The 24757-nt window shown below is 47.8% G+C and overlaps 1 protein-coding gene across 2 annotated transcripts in view; it reads left to right on the forward strand.

Annotated features, from left to right (window-relative positions):
- Window positions 1–24757, forward strand: part of CPNE2 (copine 2) — a 68196-nt gene that overhangs the window by 607 nt on the left and 42832 nt on the right. The window contains exons 1-2 of one of the 2 annotated variants that reach the window (XM_020806107.3): window positions 6630–6767; window positions 22690–22886. In XM_020806107.3, coding sequence (XP_020661766.2) covers window positions 22719–22886 — 168 coding nt within the window. In that variant the 5' untranslated portion in view covers window positions 6630–6767; window positions 22690–22718. Of the gene's footprint in view, window positions 1–6629; window positions 6768–22689; window positions 22887–24757 lie in introns of those variants that run through there. The other variant, XM_020806108.3, reaches the window with a different exon arrangement.

Consider the following 24757-nt stretch of genomic DNA (forward strand, 5'->3'; position numbering starts at 1 on the left):
CCACCATTTTTTTAATATTTTGGCTTGGGGTTTCGTGAATGTCTTTCAAAGATCCTGCAATTTCAGTTTTGCAAGTATTATCCCTGCTTATGCAGGATATCAAAGTTTAGTTCAGGCTGCATGTACAGTAGGACCCCTCTATCCACGGGATCAGTATCCACTGATTCACTTTTCTGCTGCCTGAAAATACTACATAACCCCCTCCCCATATTTATGTGGATTTCCAGGTTGTATTTATCACAACTGGCCACCAGAGAGACCCAGACAATGTACTGTACAATGTATAGTGTTTGATAGGTCCGTGTTATTTGGTATCTGCGTGTGTGTGTGTGTTTGTTCTTAGAACCATTCCCTTGTGGATACCGTCATCCTGCTGTACTCTGAAGTTGAAATTTTCAGCAGTCTTTGCCAAGTTTAACAAGCATAAACAACGGGGGAAAGCTGGGTATTGCAGTGTGTACAGACTAACATGCTATTTTGTACAATTAATTTATTTTTGCAAGCTGTCAGGAGAGCAGAAGATATGGAGAACAAACTCTCGGGCTTGTGCGGATTGATCAGGCTGGGCCTGTGGAAATCTCTTTTTAAGTTGCCATACAGGAGCGAAACTTCAAGATTCGTGATTGTTTAACAGAAACAGGAAAACTGACTGCTGTGCCAAGTACAGTATTATATTCTGCTTTTTTCCTGAACTTCCACGGAGTAAATGCAGTTGTGTTTTTAAGGTATAATTAGGTTTCTCACCCGTTCATTCCCGGAGAGGGAGGCTTGGTGGCTTTCTACAGTGGATCTAAAACCACCAAGGCACTTTGAAAACTAACACGTGGCATTTAGAGTAAGCATCTTCTCTTTTTTTTCCAACAAACCCCTTCCTCGTTTTTTGCTGTCACTGAGAAACACAGCTTCCATGTCCGCTCCCAGGACATTTCCGCACTGATTCTCATATCTAGCTGTACCGTCAGGAAGGGCTGCTAGCGTGGTGGATATCGGGGACAAGGCCTTTTCGAGGGCAGCCCCAACGCCCTCTGGAATTCGTTTCCCGACAACTACTGTTTGGTTTTTAAGAGAACACTGAAAACATTTTTTATACTGGTCTTGAGTTTGTTCATGTGTGATGTGGTTTGGAACTATTTTAACTGTTGCTGTTTCCATCCCAGTTTCTAAATTGTGTATTATTATTATTTTTTTTTTGCAGTTCTTTTATTTATTGTTTGCGTGTGGTTGGTTGTTTTGCAAATGTTTCTGGGAGGGCAACGTTCCCCTCAAAAGAAAATAGGAAAACCTTTAAATAAATGTGTGCTTCCGGTGCCAAATTTGGGATCAGCATTTGATGGCGAAGAAAAATCTGTACAATGGGGGTGGGTGGAGGGATGGAGCTCCTTGCTGCACAATCTTGTACTACAAAACCCATCAACCCTGGCAACTAAAAGGGTAGAAAGGAGCTGTAGCTGAAAATCTGGAAGGCTTCAGGTTTTCTATCCCCACTAGCAAGAATCCTTGAGCAATTCCCGCTATAGGGCGCTTTGTCTTCCCCTGTGCCTTTCCAGTGTGTTGGACTACAATATCCATAAGGCTGTTGGCTGTGGCGATTGTGGGAGCTGGAGCCCAGCATAAGGAGGAATTTTCTTTAAAAGAAATGTCATTGTTCTGATCTGCCTGATGTGACTGGAAGAGAATTTGAAGAGAGATGGGAGGGAGGGGAGTAGCAGCAGGAGGGTGAGATAAAAGTAAAATCACTGTCATTAAAGTTCCTGGAAATCAGGACCCAAGGCCCTCCCGTCCACTGAGTTGTGTTCATCACTGCTAATTAAAAAATCAATAATGCAGTCAAATGTAAGTCCCTTTAAAGCCTCTTGGTGGTAGCCTGTCATCTCCTAGCAGACTTTCGTTGAACTGTCTAGGGTGTCTATATCTGATAGCTGGGTGTTTGTGGAATTAGGAAGATTTGTTTCTTGGGTTAAGGGAAATCGGTCTTCTCCGAGTTTGCTGTGCATTGGGCGATTTTCGCAGAGGTACGAACCCGAACAATCAGACTTGCCGCTGTGCGGCCTGTTTCCTTCCAAGCTGGCTGGACACGAAATCATTGGGCTCAAGCGACAGGAAGTCAGATTTGGGCTGAATATCAGGAGAAATTTCTTCACTGTTAGAGCCGTATGACGATTGAACCCATGACCTCGAAGGGAGGTAGTCAGCGCTCCTGCGCTGGAGGAAATCGAGAGACAATGGGGCCACCCTCTGCCAGATAGACTTTGATTTGAATCCCTGCCTTGAGGAGGGGGTTGGACTCGATGGTCTTAGAGGGCCCCCTTCCAACTCAATCATTCTCTGATTCTAGTCCCCCGGATTCCATTTCAGTGCAGAAATTTGTGAGGAGACATAACTGAGTCTTGCCAATGTGGCTTTCTAGCCGACCTTCTCCTGCAGTTGCCAGCCACCAATTGCTGTGGAATTCCGGAAATGCTCGTCCAAACAAACAAAAAGAACTTTTCCAAGGTCATGCTTATTATTGTCAAGCTGCTGCATAAACTCAAGAGTTAGCATGAATCAGAGCAGAAGCCAATACGCGAGCTTTTCTCAGATCGCCCAGTCAAATCCAATTAGTTTTTCTCCGTGTGGTTTTAACCTTTCCAGCAGCCTGACTTCACTTTGCATCTCGTCCAAAAGCTTTGACTGGACTCGTTGTTGTTCTGACATGATCCACCCTCTGCAGGTTATCTAACGTGGAGCGGGAAGCGGGAGCCGAATTCGGATCCCTTAAGGGCCAAGTTGTACATTACACAAAGCATGTGTAATTAGGGAGGGGCTTCCTAGAATAATAAGAGTTGGAAGGGGGGCCTCAAAGGCCATCAGGTCCAACCCCCCCCCCCCCCCCGCTTAAGGCAGGAACCTAAATCAAAGTCTATCTGACAGAGGGTGGTCCCATTTTCTCTAGAAGGCCTCCAGCGCCGGAGCGCTCACCACCTCCCTCTGAGGTCATGAGTTCCACTGTCGTATTGCTCTAGCAGTTAAGAAGTTTTTTCTGATATTCAGCCTAAAATCTGATTTCCTACTATAACTTGAACCCACTATGAGGTGTCCAGCACTCCGGGATAATCAAGAACAGGTCCTGTCCCTCTTCTGTAGGATGACCTTTGAAGTCTTTGAAAAGTGCTCTCCTATCTTGAGGTGACATTTAGCTGTCATTGCAGGAGCTCTCGACAACCCCTGTTGTTTACCAATTTGCTTGCTTTGTTTTGCAATAGGTCTTCTGGATGTAAACACAGGCTTTCATTTGCACATCTCATTTCCCAGATACTGCTGAACCCAGGCCTCTGAAACAGTAAAGTGACCCCAAGCAGAATGTCTTATCGATAGTTTGCCAAAATGTGTATCTTTGTTTATGATGTTTTATATGCATGCACACACATGATAGTATAGCGTGCATGCCTATAAAATGGAGACTTACCAGCTGGAATTGCATTTGCCATAGTTGTGCCATGGCTTTGGGTAGCAATTGGAAAAATGCATCTGTCCAGATGTTTCTGGATGGCATGTCTCATCTGCCTCATCTGCAAGTGGTACGGAAGTCCAATAGCTGGGAGGTCCCAGGCTGTTGCTCTTCAGTCTCTGGGAAGTGGGGAGACCTCCGATCACATTTCATGTCAACCATGCAGCTCCCTGCGTTGACCAATCCATTAACTCTTAACCTACTCTACTTCCAAGGGTTCTGATGGGAGTAAAATGGCTAGTTAGGGTATTATGGAAGTTGTAGTTTAGAAAATTAACATCCCCCAAGCCCTGGGAGTCTCCCCTTCTAATGACTACTGATGTGTAATGTGTAGTTTGGCCTTTCCCATCTCATCCAAGGCCATGCATAGATATAAATCAAGGAGAGGATTTAACCAAAGGGAAGCATTTGAAAGACTTCAACACTATTTTCTCAGGAGTAAATCAAACTGGATCCAATTGAAACTACTTCTGTGCAATACGTATATCCCACCCAAGGCCATGCATGTATATATGCATGGCCTTGGGTGGGATATATTGCACGGAAGTAGGTTCAATTGGCTTCCCTTTGGCTAAATCCTCTCTTCAGTTATTAGCAAATGGAGCGTGTAGTCCTGGTGGAACAGAGAAGGAACAGTGTGTCCATGACAAGCTGGAAGACTCAAAATACTGGAAAACACACAGAGCAATTTTGTTCTGTTTTGTTTTCTTGATTTGGGCAGGTAAATTCCTGTTTTCCATTGTCATTCTTTAACCCGGCTGGAGGAATGTGTACAGACAAGATGTGGCAAAGTGTAATTCGGTGTGTATTATGGCATTGACACACCCAAACCTGGGCGAGCCTATAAATGCCATTTCAATCAAATGGGTGGAGCAGGAAGTTGCCATGTGGACCCAATGAGTGTGAAGAAATACAGTACAAGCGTGGATAGGCAAATTCTGGCAGACTGGGAAGAACAGAGGCCACGGATTCTTTGAAGGACAGAACATCCTCCACGGAGGCCTCCGATCTCTGCTGGTTTGCAATCCAAATGAGCAAACGGGAATAAACATCCGCCTGTTGAGTAAACAGGAAAGGGACCGCCCAATGGTTACAACCATTACACACTTACAACCATTCTTGACAGCTGTTTAAAGGACTTGCCTTCGTCCTATGGAATCCTGTATGATGGCAGGTCATGTGCTCTCAAAATGCAGCTAAAGAGTGCAATGTAGAGTCTGTTTAGCAGGAATAACTTGGGATCTGTAGCATCAGGAGTAGCCCCTCTGGAAAAGTTACTTTTCTAAACTGAAATTCCCAGCATCCTGCAATGGTCAGGCCGGCTGGGGGATTATGGTGGCTGTCATCCAAGAAAGTCACTTTTTGAAACTCTGCTAACGACTCATTTCTTGCTTTTCAAGCTTGATGGAACCACTGAATATTGCGTTTAGCTCCAACACAGGAAATACAAGCTTTTGCCATACGGGGGCGCTTTCCCACAGTCTATTTTCCACTGGCAATTGACTAGCAAAAAAATGAAGAGGAGGATTCTTGCCATCTGCGGCCGGGTGGATGTCTTCTGTTGACAGGATCAAGCGTTGCTTGGGTTGAGGGGCCTGAAGCTCTTTCCCTCCCATATGTGTTATGTTTGCTAAGACTGGCGGTCATTGCAGGTAACAAGCCTGGGAGGCTCACAGCAGCCCACCCCTGATGGGAGCTAACCCATGGCATGTTGGTTTCACATGCAATAGCAAGGAACACTGGGCCACTATTTCTGCCTCCACCCTGACTGAACTGCCTGATGAACAGGATCTTCTAAATATTAACAGCTTTACCTTGGGGAATTCCCTACCATTGGCCATGCTGGGGAACCAATGGGAGCTAAACGCCGAAACATCTCGATGGCCAAAGTTCCCTGTCCTTGACTTAAAGGATCTGGTGAAGTGCCAAGTTTTAAAAATCCACACCGAACAACCTCCTGGTGCCTCTACCTTCTCAAACTCTATGCCTCTGGATTTATTCAAAGAGTTGGATTAAGGGAAGACTCCGAGAGGCTGGTTGGAGTCTGCAAAAAGTTTCTTTTCTGGACTTCTTCTCCTTCCTGTGCTCCCGGATAATGAACGTCCCCATGGCTGTCTGAAAGCGCATGCAGCCCTTCTAAACAGAGGGGTTGTTTCCCATTCAATCCAGTCTCTGGGGATAATTAGCTAAGAAGTTCTAACTCTTCCTGCAAATATTTCCCTGTTTATCTTCCCTTGAATGATCAGATGCAATGACCCGGACTTGTCATTTCTCCTTCTGTGTCAGAAGGATTCTAGTTTTCTGCACTGAATGTGTTTGGTGGTTTCTTGATCTTTATTCATTTGCTTCAGTATTTCTTGATCGGCCTGCCTCTCAGACACTCCTCAACTCCTTCTGCGAGCAGGGAGCAGCTGTACCTTTTCCAGTGGCTGAGTCTCATACAGTTTCCGTTATTTGGCGGTGTTTCTGCTGGTCTCATTGGGTCCCAGACATTTCTTAGCATCCGGCCTGACCCCAAGATAGCCTGTACTGAATCGCGAGGTTCTACACCATACAGTAGAACCGAGAATACATCGCAGGGCAATACGTAACGTGCAGTTTCCGGGCCAGTTTCAAGTTCTTGCCTCTTTTTCCGTTCCTCCTCCTCGACAAGGGTTACTCCGGGGTATCTCGAGGCTTACTTTTAACGCGTGGCTCTTACTCCACCGTTCCCCCCCCGGGACTCCGGGGTGGGCCTTACTTCGGCGCAAACGCGGCGCCTGGCACAGCGCTCCCTGGGCGGCGATGGAGAGGGGGGACCCGGAGGCGCACCGAAGCGAAAGTGTCGGTCGGGAAGGGAGGGAGGGAAGCCGAGGGGCGGGACGGGGAAAGCGAGTCGGCAGCCTCGCCTTTTTTCCGGGCGGTTCCTCGCCTGCGCTGCGCCCTCGTCTCCTCGCTCGCGCGGAGCCAGAGGCCGCCCAGCCGTGGAGCGCGCTTGGAGAGGCGGAAGTCTCCGCGCGGCTGCTGGCACCGGGCGCGCAACGGGCGGCTCTCCCCGGCACTTCTCCGGGACTTTGCCCGGCGCCAAGGAGCGGGGCAGGAGCCCTCCGGAGTAGCCCCGGAGGAACGGCGGATCGGGGCGAGACGGCGGCGATGAGCTCCGCTCGAGGGCTCCTCTGAACCGCGGAGAGCTGGGCGCGCCTCCCTCGGAGCCTCCGGGCATGCCTGCGGCGGCGGTGGCCGGGCGGTGGTGAGAAGCCTCCGGCGGACGAGTCCGGACCCCCCCCCCCCGGGGCTGGAAGTAAGGAGGAAGCGGGGGGGGGAGGCTGGCGGGGACTGAAAGCGCCTCTGCTGAGGTTGGGCCCCAGGGATGGTCCCTTTCCACCCACTCCCGGGACCCGGGTTCCTCTCCAGCAGCTGCGAGGCGCGCCGTGCGCCCAGGGCGCAAACCTCAGGCCGGGGCGATCCGGGGCCGGTGGGGGCTCGGAGGGAGACTTGGGGTTCCTTCTGAACTGCCTCTTTTGTCGGGGAAGGGGGACGGGAGACCCTGGTGGGGCTTCACACGTTACACAGGGCCGGACTCGGGTCTGCTCCTGCAAGGAAGTTGGGGCAATGGCGGTCTGACCCAGCCCCGCGGTTTGGCGAGCCCCGGTGGGTCATCGCGTTCCGGCTGCTGTTAAAAACAGCTGTGCTGCACCTCTGAGGCACGGAGGACGTGCGGATCGCCGTGGCCGAGAGGAGAACGCGGGTCTTGCCAAGGCATTCTCTCCTACCTCGAAGATTCAACCTGTTGCTGTTACGTTTCTGTTCCACTGTCGGTACCTAAGCCCTGAAAAGCGCCTTCTGGGTTTTATATAATTTTTAGAAAGGCTTAAAACGATGCAAGCTTTTGGAGCAGGAATATAGAAAAGAGTGTCTCTGAGCAAGTGCGAAGTTCCCAAGGCATCTAGATTAATCTGGGGATACCTTAGGGGCTTACCTTCCTTTGCAGCTGGACATGTCAGGCGTCCCCCATGCCCATCCTTGCTCCCAAACCTTGTTGCTTTCTTTTCTACATCTGCACACACCCTATGTGTGTGCACACCCACCCACACCCCCTTCTTATCTTGACGTTTTCTCCTTTTTTCAGCCTTGCTCAAGTAGTTGCTTGATGGATGGGAATGATGGGAGTTGTAATACAACCCACAAGGTATGGTGCGTTTCTCAAGAAGGTGGTGTCCTTTCTCCTTCGGAAAGCACAATAAACTTCCCAGGGATGTTGGCCGGTCTTCGGTACCAAATTCCAAGTCCCTACTAAAAGCAAGGCTTTCTTTCCCCCAGAAAAAAAGGGAGTGGGTGCCTGCATTCTGAGTCAGAGTCCGACCTCACAGCGAGTCCAGAGACTCCAGTTCCCATCCCTGGAATTTCCCGTTTGTTCCGGTTCTCCCTGCAAGAAAGACGGCATCAGCCATTCTGGTGCCTTAAATATAGTAATCCTCATAGCTAAAGAAGATCGCTGAGAAGCAGTACAGCGATGTCTTAGCTCAGTAATTCCTAAACTTGAGACCTCAGACGTTCTCAGAATGGAGCTCCCAAAAGCTCTCGCGACCACAGCCAGTGGTTAGGATTTCCGGCAGTTGTGGTCCTTGAACACCGGGATTCCCAAGCTTGGACGTGCGTGTTACTGTTTTGCTAGGGTTCTCTGCCTTCTTAAGGGCCTCTCCCATCAATATCATGGTCGCTCAGCTGAGATGCCAGACTGGGCAGAATCTTACAGGGCTTTGTACAGAATCCTGGAGCCACTGCAAGACACACAGGAGTTTGAAGAGTTGAGACCAAGCCCATCCACGCTCATGTATTTCTAATCATCGTATATGGGTGTGAAAGCTGGACAGTTAAGAAAGCTGACCGGGGGGGCGGGATCACAGATCCGTCTGAACTGTGGTGCTGGTGGAGAGCTTTGCGGAAACCCCGGACGGCCAGAAGAAAGAACAAGGGGGTCCGAGATCAAATCAAGCCTAAACAATCTGTAGAGGTGGAAAATGCTAAAGTTGAGGCTGTCCTGTTTTGGGCAGATCAAGCTTGGGAAAGTTGGGCTGAACGCTTGTTTGGAGTGGTTCTCTAGAGCAGTGGTCCTCAACCTTGGGCCTCCAGATGTTCTTGGACTACAACTCCCAGAAGCCTTCACCATCACTTCTGCTGGCCAGGATTTCTGGGAGTTGAAGTCCAAGAACATCTGGAAGCCCAAGGTTGGGGACCACTGCTCTACAGATGTTGTTGGACTAAAACTCCTAGAAGCTTTCAGCCCTGACTGTGCAGGCTGGGGTTTCTGGGAGTTGTAGTCCATCTGGGGACCCAAGCTTGGGAGCCATTGCTTTAGCAGTGGTCCCCAACCTTGGGCCTCCAGACGTTCTTGGACTTCAACTCCCAGAAATCCTGACCAGAAGAGGTGGTGGTGAAGGCTTCTGGGAGTTGTAGTTCAAGAACATCTGGAGGCCCAAGGTTGGGGACCCACTGCTTTAGAGGACCCAGGTTGCAACCTAGATTTGGCTTCGGTGGAATCCAGCTGGCTGGTGAACCGTGTGTGCTCCCGCTACCTCGTTTCCGGTATCCTCCTCTCTGAAAGGGCTTCTGTTCCTTGTTTACCTCCACCTTGCATGACTTCGGCTGTGCTTCTGATTCTCTCTTCGGATCCCGTGCTCAGGACAGGACTCCTTTTCCAGATTCATACTGGGTTTTCCCCCAGCCACCCGTCTGCCACCTCTCAGGTTTAGCAGGGTGCCAGTACGAGGTCTCTGACACGCACCCCCTTCCTGAGCTCCAAAACAGAGCTTGGCTTCCCAGACATTTCTTTGGCTTTAAATACCTTCTTCTTATCTTGGATCACCAGCGAGAGAGAAGGACAAAAGAAGGTGCCGGCCAGGTGGGAGAACTTGGCAAAACCAACCCAGTCCATAGGCAAGGGGTTCCCCAGGCCTTCGAGAGAACCACATGAGCTGTCATTTGGGGCTACTGTTTAGTTTTTAAATCTGATTTTAGGTGGACTTTGTACTGAAGGTCAGTTTTGCTGGATCCTGGGTTCGATAAGGCAGGATGGGTCTTCCTGTAGAAAATTGCATTCAGGGGCTGATTCCCATGTTCTTAAAAATTCCAGTGGTTTCTGCTTAGGATCATACTCAGAATCACAGAATTTTAGAATTAGAAAGGATGCCAGGGGTTTTGCAGTTCAGCCCCATGTCCGTACAGTATACGGCATCCACAGCGAAGCATCTCTGACAACCAGCCCTCCTGTCAGAATTTTGTTTGCAGCCTTACATGCTGCCTGTGGTTTGAATGACTGGGGGGGGGGGGACTCTTCTGGGCTGAGGTGGTGATCTAGCAAGCACTAACCAATCCTTCCTTCTATCCTCTGAATGAAAAGAGAGCCCTGCCTCTCTGTTGAGCTTTCTTTCCCTTCTCTTTAGTCTGTTGGTGGCTGTGGTTTGTTTGCTGTTGATCTGTTTGGTTGGTTGTCAGTATGAGTGCAGTAAAGAAAGCAGCCTACACAAGTCTGTAATTTCAGGCCTCTGTAAGTAAAGAAATGTTCTTTATTCTTCCAAAGGTCTCGGGCTGAGCGTTCGAGCCTTTAAGTTCAAGAGAAAAGTTTAGACTCTGAGGGCACTTGTCGCTGTTCTCCTCTTTGATTCTCTAAATGTCTACTGAATAGCAAAAAAAGGAATTTTACCAGAAATCCAAAACTCAGCAACATATCCAACCTCTTTTTAAAGACCTCCAAGGAAATCACCATCTTCCGAGGCAGCCCATTGCATTGATGAGCTCTTACTACCGGACATTTTTTCTAAGGTTGAGTTGGTATCTCTTCTCTTGTAACTTGTACCCATTTGTTGTGGGCTGGGAGAGGGAAAAAGTCCACTCCCCCTTTCTCTGTGACAGCCCTTCTGCCGTTGGAAGAAGGCTCTCATGTCACTGCCCAGTCTTCTCTAGGCTAAACATGTGCAACCCCGTGCCTTATAGGAATTGAGTCCCTCTTGCTTATCTCCCTCTGGACACATGATTTCCTGTTGTGGGTGGGGTGGGGGGGACATGAGGGATGCTGCCACCGTGCAGTGGGGAAGACAGGCCCTTCTCCAGGTGAGCAAAACATAGGTATCTACAGGTGTGTGTGTGTACATAATTCTGGGAGCTGGAGTTTTTTTTTAACCCCACAAATCTTTTCTACCCAGGTTCCACCTGTCTACCTGTGCAAAGATACTGAAAATCAAATATCACAGGAAGTGGAATGCCTCTTTCCTGCTATTGTGTTTTCCTTTCAGGCGAGCCTGGAGATTTGCAAAGGAAACCCTTGTTTGCCCCCTAAAGGCCAATCACAAAACAAGAGCAAGCTACAGTGGACCCTCTACTTAAGGATTTAATCCGTATTGGAATGGTGGCTGCAAGTCGAAAAGTCTGTAGGTCGAATCTCCATTGACCTACAATGCATTGAAAACTGATTAATCCCACAACTGGCAGTTTTTATTCTATTTTTGTTCCATTTTTTTTTCTGGTCTATAGGTCGATTCTCCGGCTGCAAGTCGAATCTAAATTTTGCAGCCAGAGAAGTCTGTAACTCGAAAAGTCTGTAAGTTGAGCCGTCTGTAAGTCGAGGGCCCACTGTAATTCAGAAAGAATGTATAGAGTCAGGCGTGTCTGTGCTAGGATATGTGGCTTTTATGTCTTAAGAGGAGCCCCCTTCGAACAGTGCGCTGGGTTGTGCCCTCTGACCCGTGTGGCTGGGTAGCAAGGTGGAAACTGACAGGCGTCTTGCCTTATTGAATCTGAGAGCAGAGGGGTTAATTCGAGTGCGCTGACACTACCCAATCGGCTGTGAGATATGAGCCCTCACATCTCTATTACTACAACAAGACTTTTTCATTTGATGTTGGAAAATTGCTGTAATTAACGTGTTCTGCTTGCTTCATTCTTCCTTTTCTCCTTCCTCTCCTTCTGCTAAATAAATTGGGGCTTGCTTCTCCTGGTTCTCTTAACAACATATAACAACCCCTTACCTTGGTCAGTTAACTGAAATAAATGGTTGGCTTTTTGGAAGTGTAGGCTATCATCACCATTTTAGAACGGCTGAGCTGGAAGGGACCCTCTGGATCATCGAGTCCAGCCCCCATCAAGGAGGCCCAGGGAAGACTTGAACTCCCAACCCTCTGGCTCTATAGCCGGAGGCCTAAACCACTGAGCTATCAAGCAGTTCCAGGCTGTGTGGCCATCTGGACGCAATTTATGGTGTATCATCGAAGACATGGATGCATCTCTCTTTTTCTAAGATCCTCAGTTAAAACCATTCCATGCTACTTCAGTACACCTGCTCTGTAGCTTCTCAGTTTCTGTAGTTTCTCTAGTCTGAACCAGCGCAGATGCGCTACCCCGTGGTGCTTAAAGGGTTTGGCATGGTGTCTGAATCAGAGATGGAGATGGCAGCAGGGTGGTGCATGGGCTCCACATTGTAGTCTGGACTTTCAAAAGCGCTGTCCAGGGTGCTGGACCCATTTTAGGGAAGGGGGCCAAGCACGTTTGAGATCTCCTGGAAAGTTCGGACTAAAACCCTCTGGGGAGACATGGCCTCGCTGACCTTGGAGCCATCAGGCGGCAAAGGCCAAACAGCCTCTTTGCAATGGAGAGCGGAAACCCCTTTCTGACCCCTCCCCCAAGCTGAGATTGTGGGGAGAGGAGGAGGGTGCAGAAGGTACGTGGAGGTGGTCCGGTCACAAAGATGACACAGCTGTGCCTTCACAACAATAAGGAAGATGGAAAGCTCAGGGGGAATGGCTCAAGGACTTCTACAGCCCCCCCCAGGATCCCTCAGTTGGCCTAATAGCCAGGTTGGCCCTTCTTGTGTTAAGACATGTGGAGTGTGTGTAAGCACAATGATTCTCAGCTTGTGGCCCTCCAGAGGTTGGAGGTTCCAACAGGATTGCTTGAGGCCTGTTGACATGGAGGGAGGTGCATGGTTTCCAAACACCCAAATAAGTTGCAAGCATTGTGTGTTATAGACACAGGTCTCTGAAACCGCACAAACTCTCCAAACTGCTGATGGTATTTGTTGCGGGCTCTCTGTTTTCACATCTTGCTCTTCCTGTTGTAATGATGCTGTTTACCAGCTGCCATGGGGAGAGGGGTGTGCTTGCGTGCCTGCACGTTGAATTCACTAATGCATAGCCAGCCTTTGGCACACAGAGAGAGGTGTGTTGTGTTTCCTAAGAGCCAAGTGGAAGCTCAGATCTCTGCGGCTGGACAGACGTGATTTGATCTGATCTTATTGATCCCATTCCTGGTCTCCCTTTCCTTCAGCGATTGGCCGAGTTTGCTCTTCTCCTCCCTGCTATATCTTCACTGTGAACCTTGTGAGGTTGATCAAACGGAGACCTCAGGATCCACTGATTCCACATCTCCCGGTGACTTTCTCTTTTTCGCCACGGATTGGATCTCAGGTCTCCTGAGCCCAGCGCTCTGACCATTGCACCGTTCTCAAACTTGTGCCACATGGCTCAGGGTGGGCTTCTGTGAAAGGGGCAAGCTTCATCCTTGCCCCGTGTTCTACCCCCTTGAGCTTTACCTGCACCTCCCTCTTGTTTTGGACGGCAGAAAAGGATGCAGAGAGGGCTTTGTGGGTTTCCCCGAATTGCCGTGTGGAGCCTCTTGAGCTGCCCGAGAGGGACATTCCTCAGAGGTGCGGTTTTTCCACTTGGGTCTAGAAATCGACTCCTTTGGGCCTGGAAAGAGCGGACAGTTCCACAGAGTTCCCATCCTTGGCATGGATGGATTCAATTGGGTGCCTTCGTCAGAATGGCAGGCCCGTGGAGTCCGCTCCGAGTGAGGTCCATGCAGCTTTGTAACCCTTCTGAGATGTACAAGCATATTTCTTATCATCCCCCTATTCTTTAACCCAAGGGAGTTGTTCTGGATTAGTTTTGCTGAATAGCTTTCCTTGGCTCGATGCCCTGGGTAATGGAGGAAAACGAGAGAGCGCGATGAAAAGGAGAGATACCAGAAACAGTGCCAGGGAAGCGATCCTTGTTTGCTCTCTGATGTGAACATCTTGTCATGTCTTATTAGTTATTAGTTGATTTAAGGTCCCAGTCTCTTTCCCCTGCTGCTGTTCTGAATGCCTTCTAGCCTCTCTCCTGGGCCCCAATTCTACACAGCTGTCCAAGAACTGTTTGAACACATTCCATGTCTTTCATCCCGTCTGTGGCAGAGTTTTGAATTTCTTTAGCTATACAGGAAAAGTGTAGGGATTCACAGAGCAGAATAGCTTCAAGTACTCCAGAGTAGTCCACCCCTTTTTTTCTCATAAACTGGCACTTACAGGCTCACTCTGAGATATTTGTAGAAGAAAGAATACTGTAAAAGGTTTCGTTTCTTACAGTTGAACAGATCAAACAGCAAAGCTGACAAAACGTGACTGCTTTCAACAATGACAGACTCTGACGAGGGAAAGGAGCTCAGAGCAGAGAAGCCGGGCTCTCCTTGAAATCAGAGACAGGAGGGAACTATTAGTTAGTGCTGAATAAATTGACCATCATCCCAGCCCAGAAAAGCATGTGAGGTTGTAGAAACTCCAATACTGTCCTGGTGCAACATGGCGCAGTGACATTGACCGTGGACTGTGCTTTGAACAACTGGCTTTGTGGTGCATGTCATCAATAATGGGGCACACAGGTAGCCCAAGTGGGACAAAGGGGCTAAGAAAATTCTGTTGCCGATTTACACGTGTAGGTGAAAATTGTATGTGAATGGCTGCTTTAATGGCTGCTTTAATGAGGTGCTGGTCATTTAGAAATGGGATGCTGGGCAGAATTGAATTTTTGGCCCAGCTTTTTGACTTTCTGTTTACATTGGGGAGATTCAAAGGTGTATTTTGGTGAAAGATGGATTTCCGTTTCCCGTCACTTCAATGTGGTTGCAAAAAATCTCGGCTTTTAATTGACCTTTTGAACAGCATTCTCACTTACGAAGTCAGTAGTTGGACTTAATGAGTGTTGAGGAGAGAGAGAGAAAGAACCAACCAACGAACAAAAACCCTCCAGGATGTAATATATTGAATTTAGCGAGTCAACACCTTGTATTGTTATCTTAACATTTATCGGCAAGACGTGACATTTACAGCAGCACCCCTGTGTGTTCTCTTGCTCATACGTTGCATTGAGGTCTATGGGATTTATTTTCAGATTTTCCCCTTCCGAAGACAGAGGTTTGTCAAGGACTAGAGGAAGGGTGATCCACTCCTTATGGCCCGTGGCAGTAAAGGACTCCTTTAGAGAAAGACTGAAAGGAAGACGCTGTTGGGATTGTTGAGCGTCTCCTCCTTTCTCAGGTGGAAAGGAGGCATCTCAAGACAGAAAGCGTTATGTGATACCATTGCATTAAGCATTCTTTAATTGCCCTAAACTCCCCACCCCACATGATCGGCTCCTGTTTTGAGGGGAATGGAGGTTCTCACAAACCCTCTCACACTCTGGAAGAATATATAGGTGAGTACTTGGGTCTGACCCCTAGCAAAGAATCTTGCTCATTTTTGTACACACACACACACACACACCCGGGCTGGGAAAGAGCTCATGAGACACACAGTCCTTCCCTCCAAAGTCTTGGTGCCGCTTCTCAACATCTGCCGCCTGAGGCGATTTCTCCCTCTGCCTCATGGCTAGGAATGTGCAGCCCTGACCCACTGAGGGACCATTTTTCAGGGGCAGTAAACCCTCTTTGGGTTGCCCTCTGAGCTGTCCGGGGTGCTGAATTCTAGCCCCAAATACTCCAGCACTTGGGGGAGCGCCTTTGAAGTTCAGGCTGAAAACCAGAGCGCCATTTACCGCCCCACCTCCAACGGACTTCAGAGTCAGCAGCTTCTGCTCCAGGTCTGTTCTGTGGCCTAGGGGAATGGTCAGGAGGAGGACGAAGGCGAGGGGAATGGCCGAGCGCAGGAGGAAGAGTCGGAAGCCTGCGGTGGTTGCCTCAGGCTGTGCACTGCTTTGGTAGTCACTGACAAATCTCTTCAGTTTTACGGTGACACAACATGGCTTTCCCCACCACCACCACCACAACACCTTTCTGCCATGGGTTTATTTTTTTAAAAAAAAATGCCTACACTCTACTCTCTGGGAAGCATCTTTTGCAGGTGAATGAGCACATGAGACGCTGATTCACTTCACTTGGTTGAACAAGTGCTTTGTTCCCTGGCGTAAATTGAGCCTAGAGCGGCAGAATCCGATTTAGCAACCGAGCAATTGGCTGGGTTGGAATCCATGCGCTGGCAAGAGAAAAGCGAGGAGCAGCGTGGTGACTCGCTGCGGCTCATTGCTAAGGAGACCGTCTTAACACCCTCGCGGGATCTGGAACAGCAGGAGAGGATGTTCTTACAGAAGAGCTTTAGCACCTCTCCACTTGATGTGCGGACGGTGGGAGGGCCAGTGACCAGCGTTTCCCCCTCTGTCTTTCCCTTTCCTAATTCCCTTCTTTGGAGAGGTGGCAGACTACAACTCCCATTGGCCATGTTGACTGGAAAGGATAGGAGTTGTTGTCCAATCTCTTTGGAATAAGGTGAGACAGGGAGAGGCGGCACCGTGGGAATGAGGTGTTGTTTGGTGGAACATGGCCTCATGCTCAGTCCTTTTCCATCCCACATCCTTTCTCTCTTGCACATGACGGGAAATTGAGACCTGCTCTGTGGGTCGCCAAGTTGCTGTTGTTTCATCCCCTCTAAGTCTTGGTAAACATCTTTTAAATCCTTGTCTCATTCTAGTTAGTTCAGTGGTGAGCAGCTTCCAAGAGTCCAGGGTTGTGTGTTTGTGTTTCCCTCCCCTTTGGTTCTTGGAGAGTTATATACCTTTTTTGACTCCCGCACCCTCCAAAAGCATCCTTGGGGGGGGGGATGAGAGGAGGGAGAAGTGTGAGTCATGCGCCCCAGAGAGAACTAGTCTTCTGCTTTTAGGGTGGGTCACCTTTAATTTTTTTTAAAGCCTTTAAAGGATAAAAACAACCCTAGGAAGAGAGAAAACTCAGTCTCTACCTTGTGCCCCCTTGGTGTTGCTGAGATTCTTCATTTTTGAAGAATTCTAGGAGATGAAGTGAGAAAATGGGATCTCACTTCTCGAGCGAGTCGGGAACTGTGCGTACTCAAGAGAAACTATGATTTAACCCAGCCGCCTGAGCCTGTGGGGTGGGCAGAGTTGTTCTGGGTATGGATCATTGGAGCCAGAATGCTTACCGGTGCCCCTCCAAATGCCCTGTTTCGTTGGCACGGCCCCCTCCTCCCTTGACCGACCCCCCAGGGACAACCCCTAAGATTTCCACCAGGCAGCCCTTCCGCCCAACAGCCTAAAAGGGTGCAGTTGGAAACCAAACCTCCCACTTTGACCCTGTTCTTTATGAGGAGCAGAGCCCAATTAGGTAGCGCCTGGCACCTCTTTTTGCTCCTCTGCCAGATGAGCCAGCTGGAGGATGATTTCTGAAACAAAACAAAACAAAAAAAATCTGTATTTAACCCTGTGGTGTGTGATTACTATCGCCGAGAGCTCCGTGTTGCCCGTCTGTAAGGGGTGATTATCCACTCACAACTCTGCAACTCAGCGGTTTCCACTGAGTGAGGCTTACTTTTCCTTAATTACATCTTTCCTTTCTTCCTGCCCCTCTGCTCGTCTTTTTTTCCCTTCCAGCCCAGTCACGGCTGCCTGGTCGGCCGCCTCCTTCCACGTACGTCCTTGTGTGTGGAAACCGGCCTGGAACCTCCACTGTTGTTCCTTTTGCCTCCCCCCCCCACCCCTCCCGGAGAAGCCAGGATGTGTTCCATCTTTAGCTTGCAGAAATCCATCGAGATTGAAGGTAAGAAGCACCTTCTGGGGGCGCGTTTGGCCTTTGGTACTCCCCCCCCCACTTTCTCCTTCTTTTCCAAATCCTCTCATTTCTGCGAGAGCTCAGACTCTTTAATAACTCGTATCTTCAATCCGGGAGCAAACTCACAAGACTCTTTTCTAATCCCCAGTTAAGTCTCCCGGCTCGCATTTCTCCACAAAAGGAGCGTTAGGGAGCTCTTTCTGTTCGTCTGGCGTGTGATGTGTTTGGTGTTCAGAGATGTGCTGTCAGTGCTGGAAAAAATGGGCCCAGGATCTTCTTTTGAAAGCTGTTCTGAGCTCCGCCTTCACTTCTTTTTCAGAAGAGCCACTAAAGCGGTTTCTTACCGCCTTCAAAATACCTTCCCTGGAAGGTATTAAATACTCCATTGTATAGAGCAGAGGTTTGCTTTCCTACTCGAGCAAGTGTGAGAATTTCATTTGGTTCTTCCTGGCTTTGTTGTTGTTTAGCCGTTAAGTCGTGTCTGACTCTTCATGACCCCATGGACCAAAGTACACCAGGCCCTCCTATCTTCTATGGCCTCCCGGAGTTGGGTCAAATTCACGTTGGTCGCTTCGATGACACTGTCCATCCATCTTGTCCTCTGTCGTCCCCTTCTCCTCCTGCCTTCACACTTTCCTAACATCAGGGTCTTTTCCAGGGAGTCTTCTCTTCTCATGAGATGGCCAAAGTATTGGAGCCTCAGCTCCAGGATCTGTCCTTCCAGTGAGAACTCAGGGTTGATTTCCTTCAGAACGGATAGATTTGTTCTCCTTGCAGTCCAGGGGACTCTCGAGAGTCTCCTCCAGCACTACAATTCAAAAGCATCATTTCTTCAGCGGTCAGCCTTCTTTATGGTCCAGCTCTTCCTGGCTAAGAATGGACAAGTTTGCATTTTCCCCCCTCTTATTCTTATGACACAAAAGTACTTGAGTTTTAAAACATTCTGAGATGGGAAAATGTGAAACGGACAAGTCTTGATTCTTATTTGTCCCTTTCCTTTGTAGTGCACCTTAACAAAGCCAACAGAATGTAGCAGTTGTTTTTTTGGATATTGCAAACTTTTGAATTTCTGGTTACAATTCTCCTTTTGAGACACAACAGAAGTACCAAGACTCACAGAGGCAAGTAGCCTCAAATTCCCAGATAGTCCACTCCCCTTTCTAATTAACTGGCACTTATAGTCTCTGTAACACATGCTGAGACCTTAGTAGTAAAATTCAGATCCCTGAATCACTGCTGGAAGGGTGGGTGTGAATCGGCTCTCCGGTCTGCACGGGGTCGTGCATCGAACTGGGGAAAAAGATTCGGCCCAAAATTCAGTAAAGGCGGTGTAACATGGTAAAGCCTCTCTCTCTCTCTCTCTCTCTCTCTCTCTGTCTGAGTGGCTCTAAATAACAGTATTTTCTTGGATTCCTAGCCAAAGTTGCTGTTCATAATGGGCAAGGCATTTCTCTGCTCACCGGGTCAAGCTTTTCTCTAGCCACGAAATCTGATGAAAAGCCTTAACCAGAGTCGCCCATGTCATCGGCAGGACATACTCAAGGCAAAAGGGGTGCCTTCCATTGACTTGGATAAGGTGCCCAATAAACACCACCACCACCATCATCATAGGCCATGAATTCTGACCCTTTCCAGGGTTTTCCAGGGAGAGAGAGAGGACTCAAAAGTGGTTGGTCGTTCCCTTCTTCTAGGGATGTCGTTGGCCTGGGCAGCTGGCCCAAGGCCACCCAGGCTGGCTCTACTTGCAGAAGGCATAACCGTGGGGGAATCGAACCCCCAACCTCTAACTCTGCAGCTGGAGACCTAAACCACCGAGCTGTCCAGCCAGCTGCAGTAATCACCCTGCCCCTCTATTCATATGTTAGGGCGTAGAGTGCACCTTTTGACGGATCAGACTTTCCTCTTGGTTTCATTCATGCGTTCTTCCAGGGCAGCCCTTTTGCATTTGATTTTGGTGTGGAAAAAAAAAGAGACAATGTGATATAAATAGAACCCGCTTGCTTATTTTAAGGCTCGCTGGCATGGAAAGGGTAATTAAAATACACACATTAGTGTTAGGTGAAAATGTTCCCTGCTAGTCTGTAATTTGTTTAAAACAGACCTGTAGAAACAGAGGCCTGAAGCTTTCTTTCGATTGGAGGCCAGTGGATGATTGATAACTTTGCAGCCAATGATATCAGACTTTCTCCCCGTTGGGCAGACCCTTCTCTGCTCAACTGCCATTAACGGTATAGCCCAAGGCACAACTTTTATTAACAAAACTGAAATTTTCTGCTGCCCAGGGAGGAAGAAAGGGATTCTGGGACTGAGGATCAGCATCAGGTATGGGTGTAATCTGGCTCACTCTGCATGAAACTCCATTTTTGTGCCTTTCAGCTCAGTGGTTTAAATCTCTGGCTGCGGAATCACAGGTTAGGAGTTCGATTCCTGCTTATACCTTCCAGAGAAGAGCCAGCCTGGGTAGCCTCGGGCAAGCTGCACAGTCTCAGAATTGCCTCCAGAAGAAGGGAAGGAGAAGCCACTTCCTAATGTTCTCTCCCTGGAAAGCATCACCATAATTCAGAACTGTGTTGATGACACATGATTATTATTCTTATTCATACACATATGGACCAGAACGGAGACAGCAATAAGGAGGAAACAGACACAGATCAGCCAAACAGAGAGCAGGCATTAAAAAAAATAGTTACAGAAAGAATGTTCAAACAAAAAGCAAACCCACACACTTACTTATGCTAAGGCATCTGTCCTGATTCAAACTTAGAAATGCCTTTTAATGATCCTTGGTGCAGATAGGTGACCTCAAGGTCTCTGCTCTCCCTCTTTTCCCTTCTTTTGTCTTTAATTCCCTTATAGAGATGAAGGGATCACTCCTTCCAAAGGAGGGTTATCCATTCAAATAGATGACTGCCCTCCCTAAAAGAGGATGTTGGGCCACCCTACCCACCCCGGGGGAAGGTTTGCCTAAATGTGGAAAGACTAAAACTAAATTCCAACTCGCTTCTGGGCCTCTCTCTCTCTCTCTCTCTCTCTCTCTCACACACACACACACACACACACACACACACACACGAGAGAATATAAATAACTGGTGCCCCTACCTCACTGGTAAGATGGATGCAGTGACAAAACATTTGGCCATCCAAGTGAAATCCAAACACTTGACACAGCTATTGCCAGCTGGAGGGGTAAGCTGAGCACTAGCCATTTATGAATATTATTAATAATATTTAGCACTGATGGTTTGAATCGCTCAGCCTCCAGAGTGAGTCATGCCGATGTTTACAGTTTTCAGTCCCAAACGCAGGAGTGTGCATTGGCAAGGAAGTCCTACTGAAGATGGTAGGGGTAAACACACTGGCTGTCTTTGTGAGAGAGCCCTGTGAGGTGGGATGATGTTATCATCAAACTGTGGTTTGGAACGAAGCTGGCGGTATAATTACGTGCCTTAAGACTGGTAGTGAGTCAAGGGCTGGATTTTCCAAAGTTGGGCACAGTTAGCCTTCTGGATGGCAACTCTGAGAAGCTTTTAGCTAGCAGGTTTGGAGTAAATGTCCGAAAGAAGGCAAGCCTTCCAAGTTCTGACTAGGAGCTGATCTCTCACCTCAAGGGGATCAAATTTCCTCAAGGGAGGAGATTCCACAGTTGATGAAATGATTTCATAAAGGTCCTGTTTCGATTCTTGACCACCGTAGCCTCTTGAGAGGGTGGGACACATCCCAGTGCCCCTTGATAAGCAAGCCAAATACTGAGAAGTCCTCAAACAGGTTGTGCTTCAGAAGTTGGTACGTGCTGTTAGCTTTTGGGGTCCGTCTCTTTGCACCTGAGAGCAGCTAGGAGTAAAGGCTTCCCCTGAGAATGTGCAGAGCACAATCAGTTGAGAAGGATTCTTCTCAGACAGCTGTTATGGGGCCTTTGCATTAATGAGCAGGACTCTCCAAAGCAAGTTGTCTTTCTGGAAATGAAGGCCTGTTGATCTTCACAGTTCTTTGCGGCTGGCTGTCTTCTGCTCAGGAGGTGCCTAAACCATGAGAACAATTCCCAGGTGGCAGAAAGATGAAGATCTAATCAAAAAGAAAGAGGGGGAGTGGTCATCAGTTATTGATCTGTAATAGTATGGAGTAGAGATAGACACGAACCACCAGTTTGTTAAAAGGAGATCCATCCATCCATCCATCCATCCATCCATCCATCCATCCATCCATCCATCCATCCATCCATCCATCCATCCATCCATCCATCCATCCATCCATCCATCCATCCATCCATCCATCCATGTGGTTTCCAACAATAACATAAACATAACCACCACCAACAGCACCCAACTGATGAATACAGTATAAACATAGAAAAGGACAACACATCTAAAAACCCAAGATGGCAGCAGTGGGGAAGATACAAACTACAGTGGTGCATCGCTTAATGATTACCTCGTTAAACGACGAAACCACTTGACGATGAGGTTTTTGCAATCGGTTTTGTGATCACAAAATGATGTTTTAATGGGCAAAATTCGATTCCCGACGATTAGTTCCCTGCTTTGGGAACTGAGTCTTCGCATTATGACGATCAAAACAGCTGATCGTCAGGTTTCAAAATGGCCACCCGCTGTGTAAAATGGCTCCCCACTGTGCTTTAGGACAGATTTTTCACTGCATGGGCATCAGAAAATGGCCACCCTATGGAGGATCTTCGCTGGACGTTGAGGTGTTTAGCCCATTGGAACGCATTGAGCGGTTTTCAATGCATTTCAATGGGCTTTTTTATTTCACTTGACGAGGATTTCACTCTACAGCGATTTCATTGGAACGGATTATCCTCGTCAAGCGAGGCACCACTGTACAAAATGTAATGGCCAAAAATCAGAATAAATAACAAACAGTTATAGAGGGAGGGTATCCTGAAATGCCTTCCTGAAACATGATGTTTTAGGTGCTTCCTGAATATTAGGAGGGAAGGGTCCTGGTGGACCTCCACAGGTAGAGCTTTCCACAGGGAGGTGGCCACCACCAAGAAGCTCCACTTCGTAGTCATGGCCTCCCTTGGGGTGGCCAAACTGCAGCATCAACCTGAGAGGTGTGAGTGGCCTGGAAGGTTGATCTTAAGGATATTCTGATAGGTTGCAACCCTATTCATGTATGCATTTTTTTTTCTCATACTGTTCCCGTCTATTCAGAAACACATGCTAAAGAGACAGGTAGCTGTGGTTGTCTGTTTGGGGGGGGGGATCCAAAACTTGCACTAAAACAGAACATGTTTCAGAACAAACTGAAATGTCACAAAGCATTGAGTGAGCTTGCTTATTTGCTTGCCTTCTTTCCCAAATCCCTTTTATTGACTTTGTGTGTGTGTGTATCTTACAGATTGCCAGGAACCGTTGCTGCCTGAACCAATGGCGTATACAATAAGCTCTACACCTTCCATGCCGGTAGGGCCACAGTATTGCGTCTGCAAAGTCGAACTCTCTGTGTGTGGCCAAAATCTTCTGGACAGAGATGTGACCTCTAAATCTGACCCCTTCTGTGTCTTATTTATGGAAGTCAATGGGAAATGGACAGAGGTAAGGCTCGGAATTGTTCTGCTTTTCTTAATTCTGGCACACAGCAAATCCCCTCCTCTAATCAGTAAGATAAACGAGTCAGTCAGTTTCCAAACTCTCTTAGAGCTAAGGTTGAATATACGGAAAAGAAAGCACGTATAAGAGTCAGACTAGACCAAGATATGGAGGCAGAAGAATTATAGAAATCAGGTAGAGGAAAAAAGAGCGGGAGAGAGAGAGAGAGAATGAAAAGAGGGAACAAGAGAGGAAATCATCACTCTGCCCTTGTTTACAGCTTATTAAGTAGTTATTCTCTAGCATTGCCTCCTGCAGGGCAGCAGAAGAACTACGTTAACAAGCTACAAACAAGGCTGTTTAGCCCACTTCCTCCTCTCCCCATGTGGCTATTTAATTCAAACAGACCTGGGGAAACCCAAATTTCCTGATGCAGATTTACAGCGAGTGAACTACAGTTTTTCTCCTTGTGCAGTCGTGCCCTAAGCTGAGTGAATGAACCAGTTATTCAGATCTGATCTTCTTCCCCATTCCCTGTTCTTCAAATATTTGAGAAAAACCAGCATCAAAATGGTTCACCCATGTGTTTCTCTTCACATTCTGTACTAGCTGAAGCCTTTGAGTGTAATGTCCAGCAACTGGTTCTTCTTAGCACAGAAACTCCCCTAATATGCTGGTCATGTTGGCCGTGCGTTTCTCTTATCGCGTCTTTTCAGGCTTATGTTTTGGTTCAATCTGGGTGGCTAATTGTGATCTTTTACTTTCGCCGCACAGGGATTTTTCTCAAACGCTTTGAAAAGTTCTGTAAGAAAGTCTTGGGGGGGGGCAACATATGGAAATGCTGTGGAAGTCTTAGCCAGCGAAACAACTGTTGGTATTTGAGGAAAATCTGTCAGTTTTGTGTTCGTTGTGTTTCTCAAAATGTCAGTGTGAGTGCCTTACTGGGTTGTGAGATTTCCCCCCCCTTCCTCTGTGAATGTTTTCTTAACCTACTTAGTTGAGATATGTACATTTACTTGTATATAACTGGAAAGGGCCTCTTATACTAACTTCTTGTGGGAAGGGAATTTGGTATTCACTGTTTCTTCCCGGGGGAGGGAAAATGGAAACCTGGGCTTGCTACTGTGAATTTGAATGGATGGATCAGAGATACTGCCTTAGAACATGGAGGTTCATCAGAGCGTGCGGGCAGTTTCACAGGCTGGTAACAATCTGCATAATTGAAGAACCATCCTATGTGCAGATCTGACGTTGGCCTTCATGCTTTAATAATCAGGGTTTTTTTTTGGAAGATAGCTGCACTTAATGTGGTCTAATAGTATCACAAGCCATGATGAAATGGATAAGTTTGTTAACAAACAACAACAACAACAACTGTGATTGGCTGCCACTGAACATGGGGTTTCATCTCACCATGATGTCAAACCCCAGATAGTCCTCTTCATTCTTCTTTAAAAACACGCAAAGCTTTGGTGATTCCTTTGTGGCAGGGAATTGTGGAAGTTCATGTTTACTGTCTTTGTGAAGTTTGGCTTTCCTAGACAGTTTGATAATTTTCAAATGGATATTACGTGTGTATGTGTGTGTGTGTGTGTGTGTGTGTGTGTGTGTGTGAGAGAGAGAGAGAGAGAGAGAGTGGCACAAGGATCTTCACTGTCCGGGGAGACCTCCCCCTCCACTGCTGTTATATAGATACTCAATGTTGTTGTTGTTGTTGTTGTTGTTGTTGTTGTTGTTGTTGTTGTTGTTGTTGTTGTTGTTGTTGTTGTTGTTGTTGTTGTTGTTGTTGTTGTTGTTGTTGTTTATATCCCACCTATCTAGTCGATTAAGACCACTCTAGGCGGCTTACAACAAAATAGTTAAAAGCAATTCTATAT

The sequence above is a fragment of the Pogona vitticeps genome, chromosome 10 (genome assembly GCF_051106095.1).
Source record: "Pogona vitticeps strain Pit_001003342236 chromosome 10, PviZW2.1, whole genome shotgun sequence".
Lineage (NCBI taxonomy): Eukaryota > Metazoa > Chordata > Lepidosauria > Squamata > Agamidae > Pogona > Pogona vitticeps.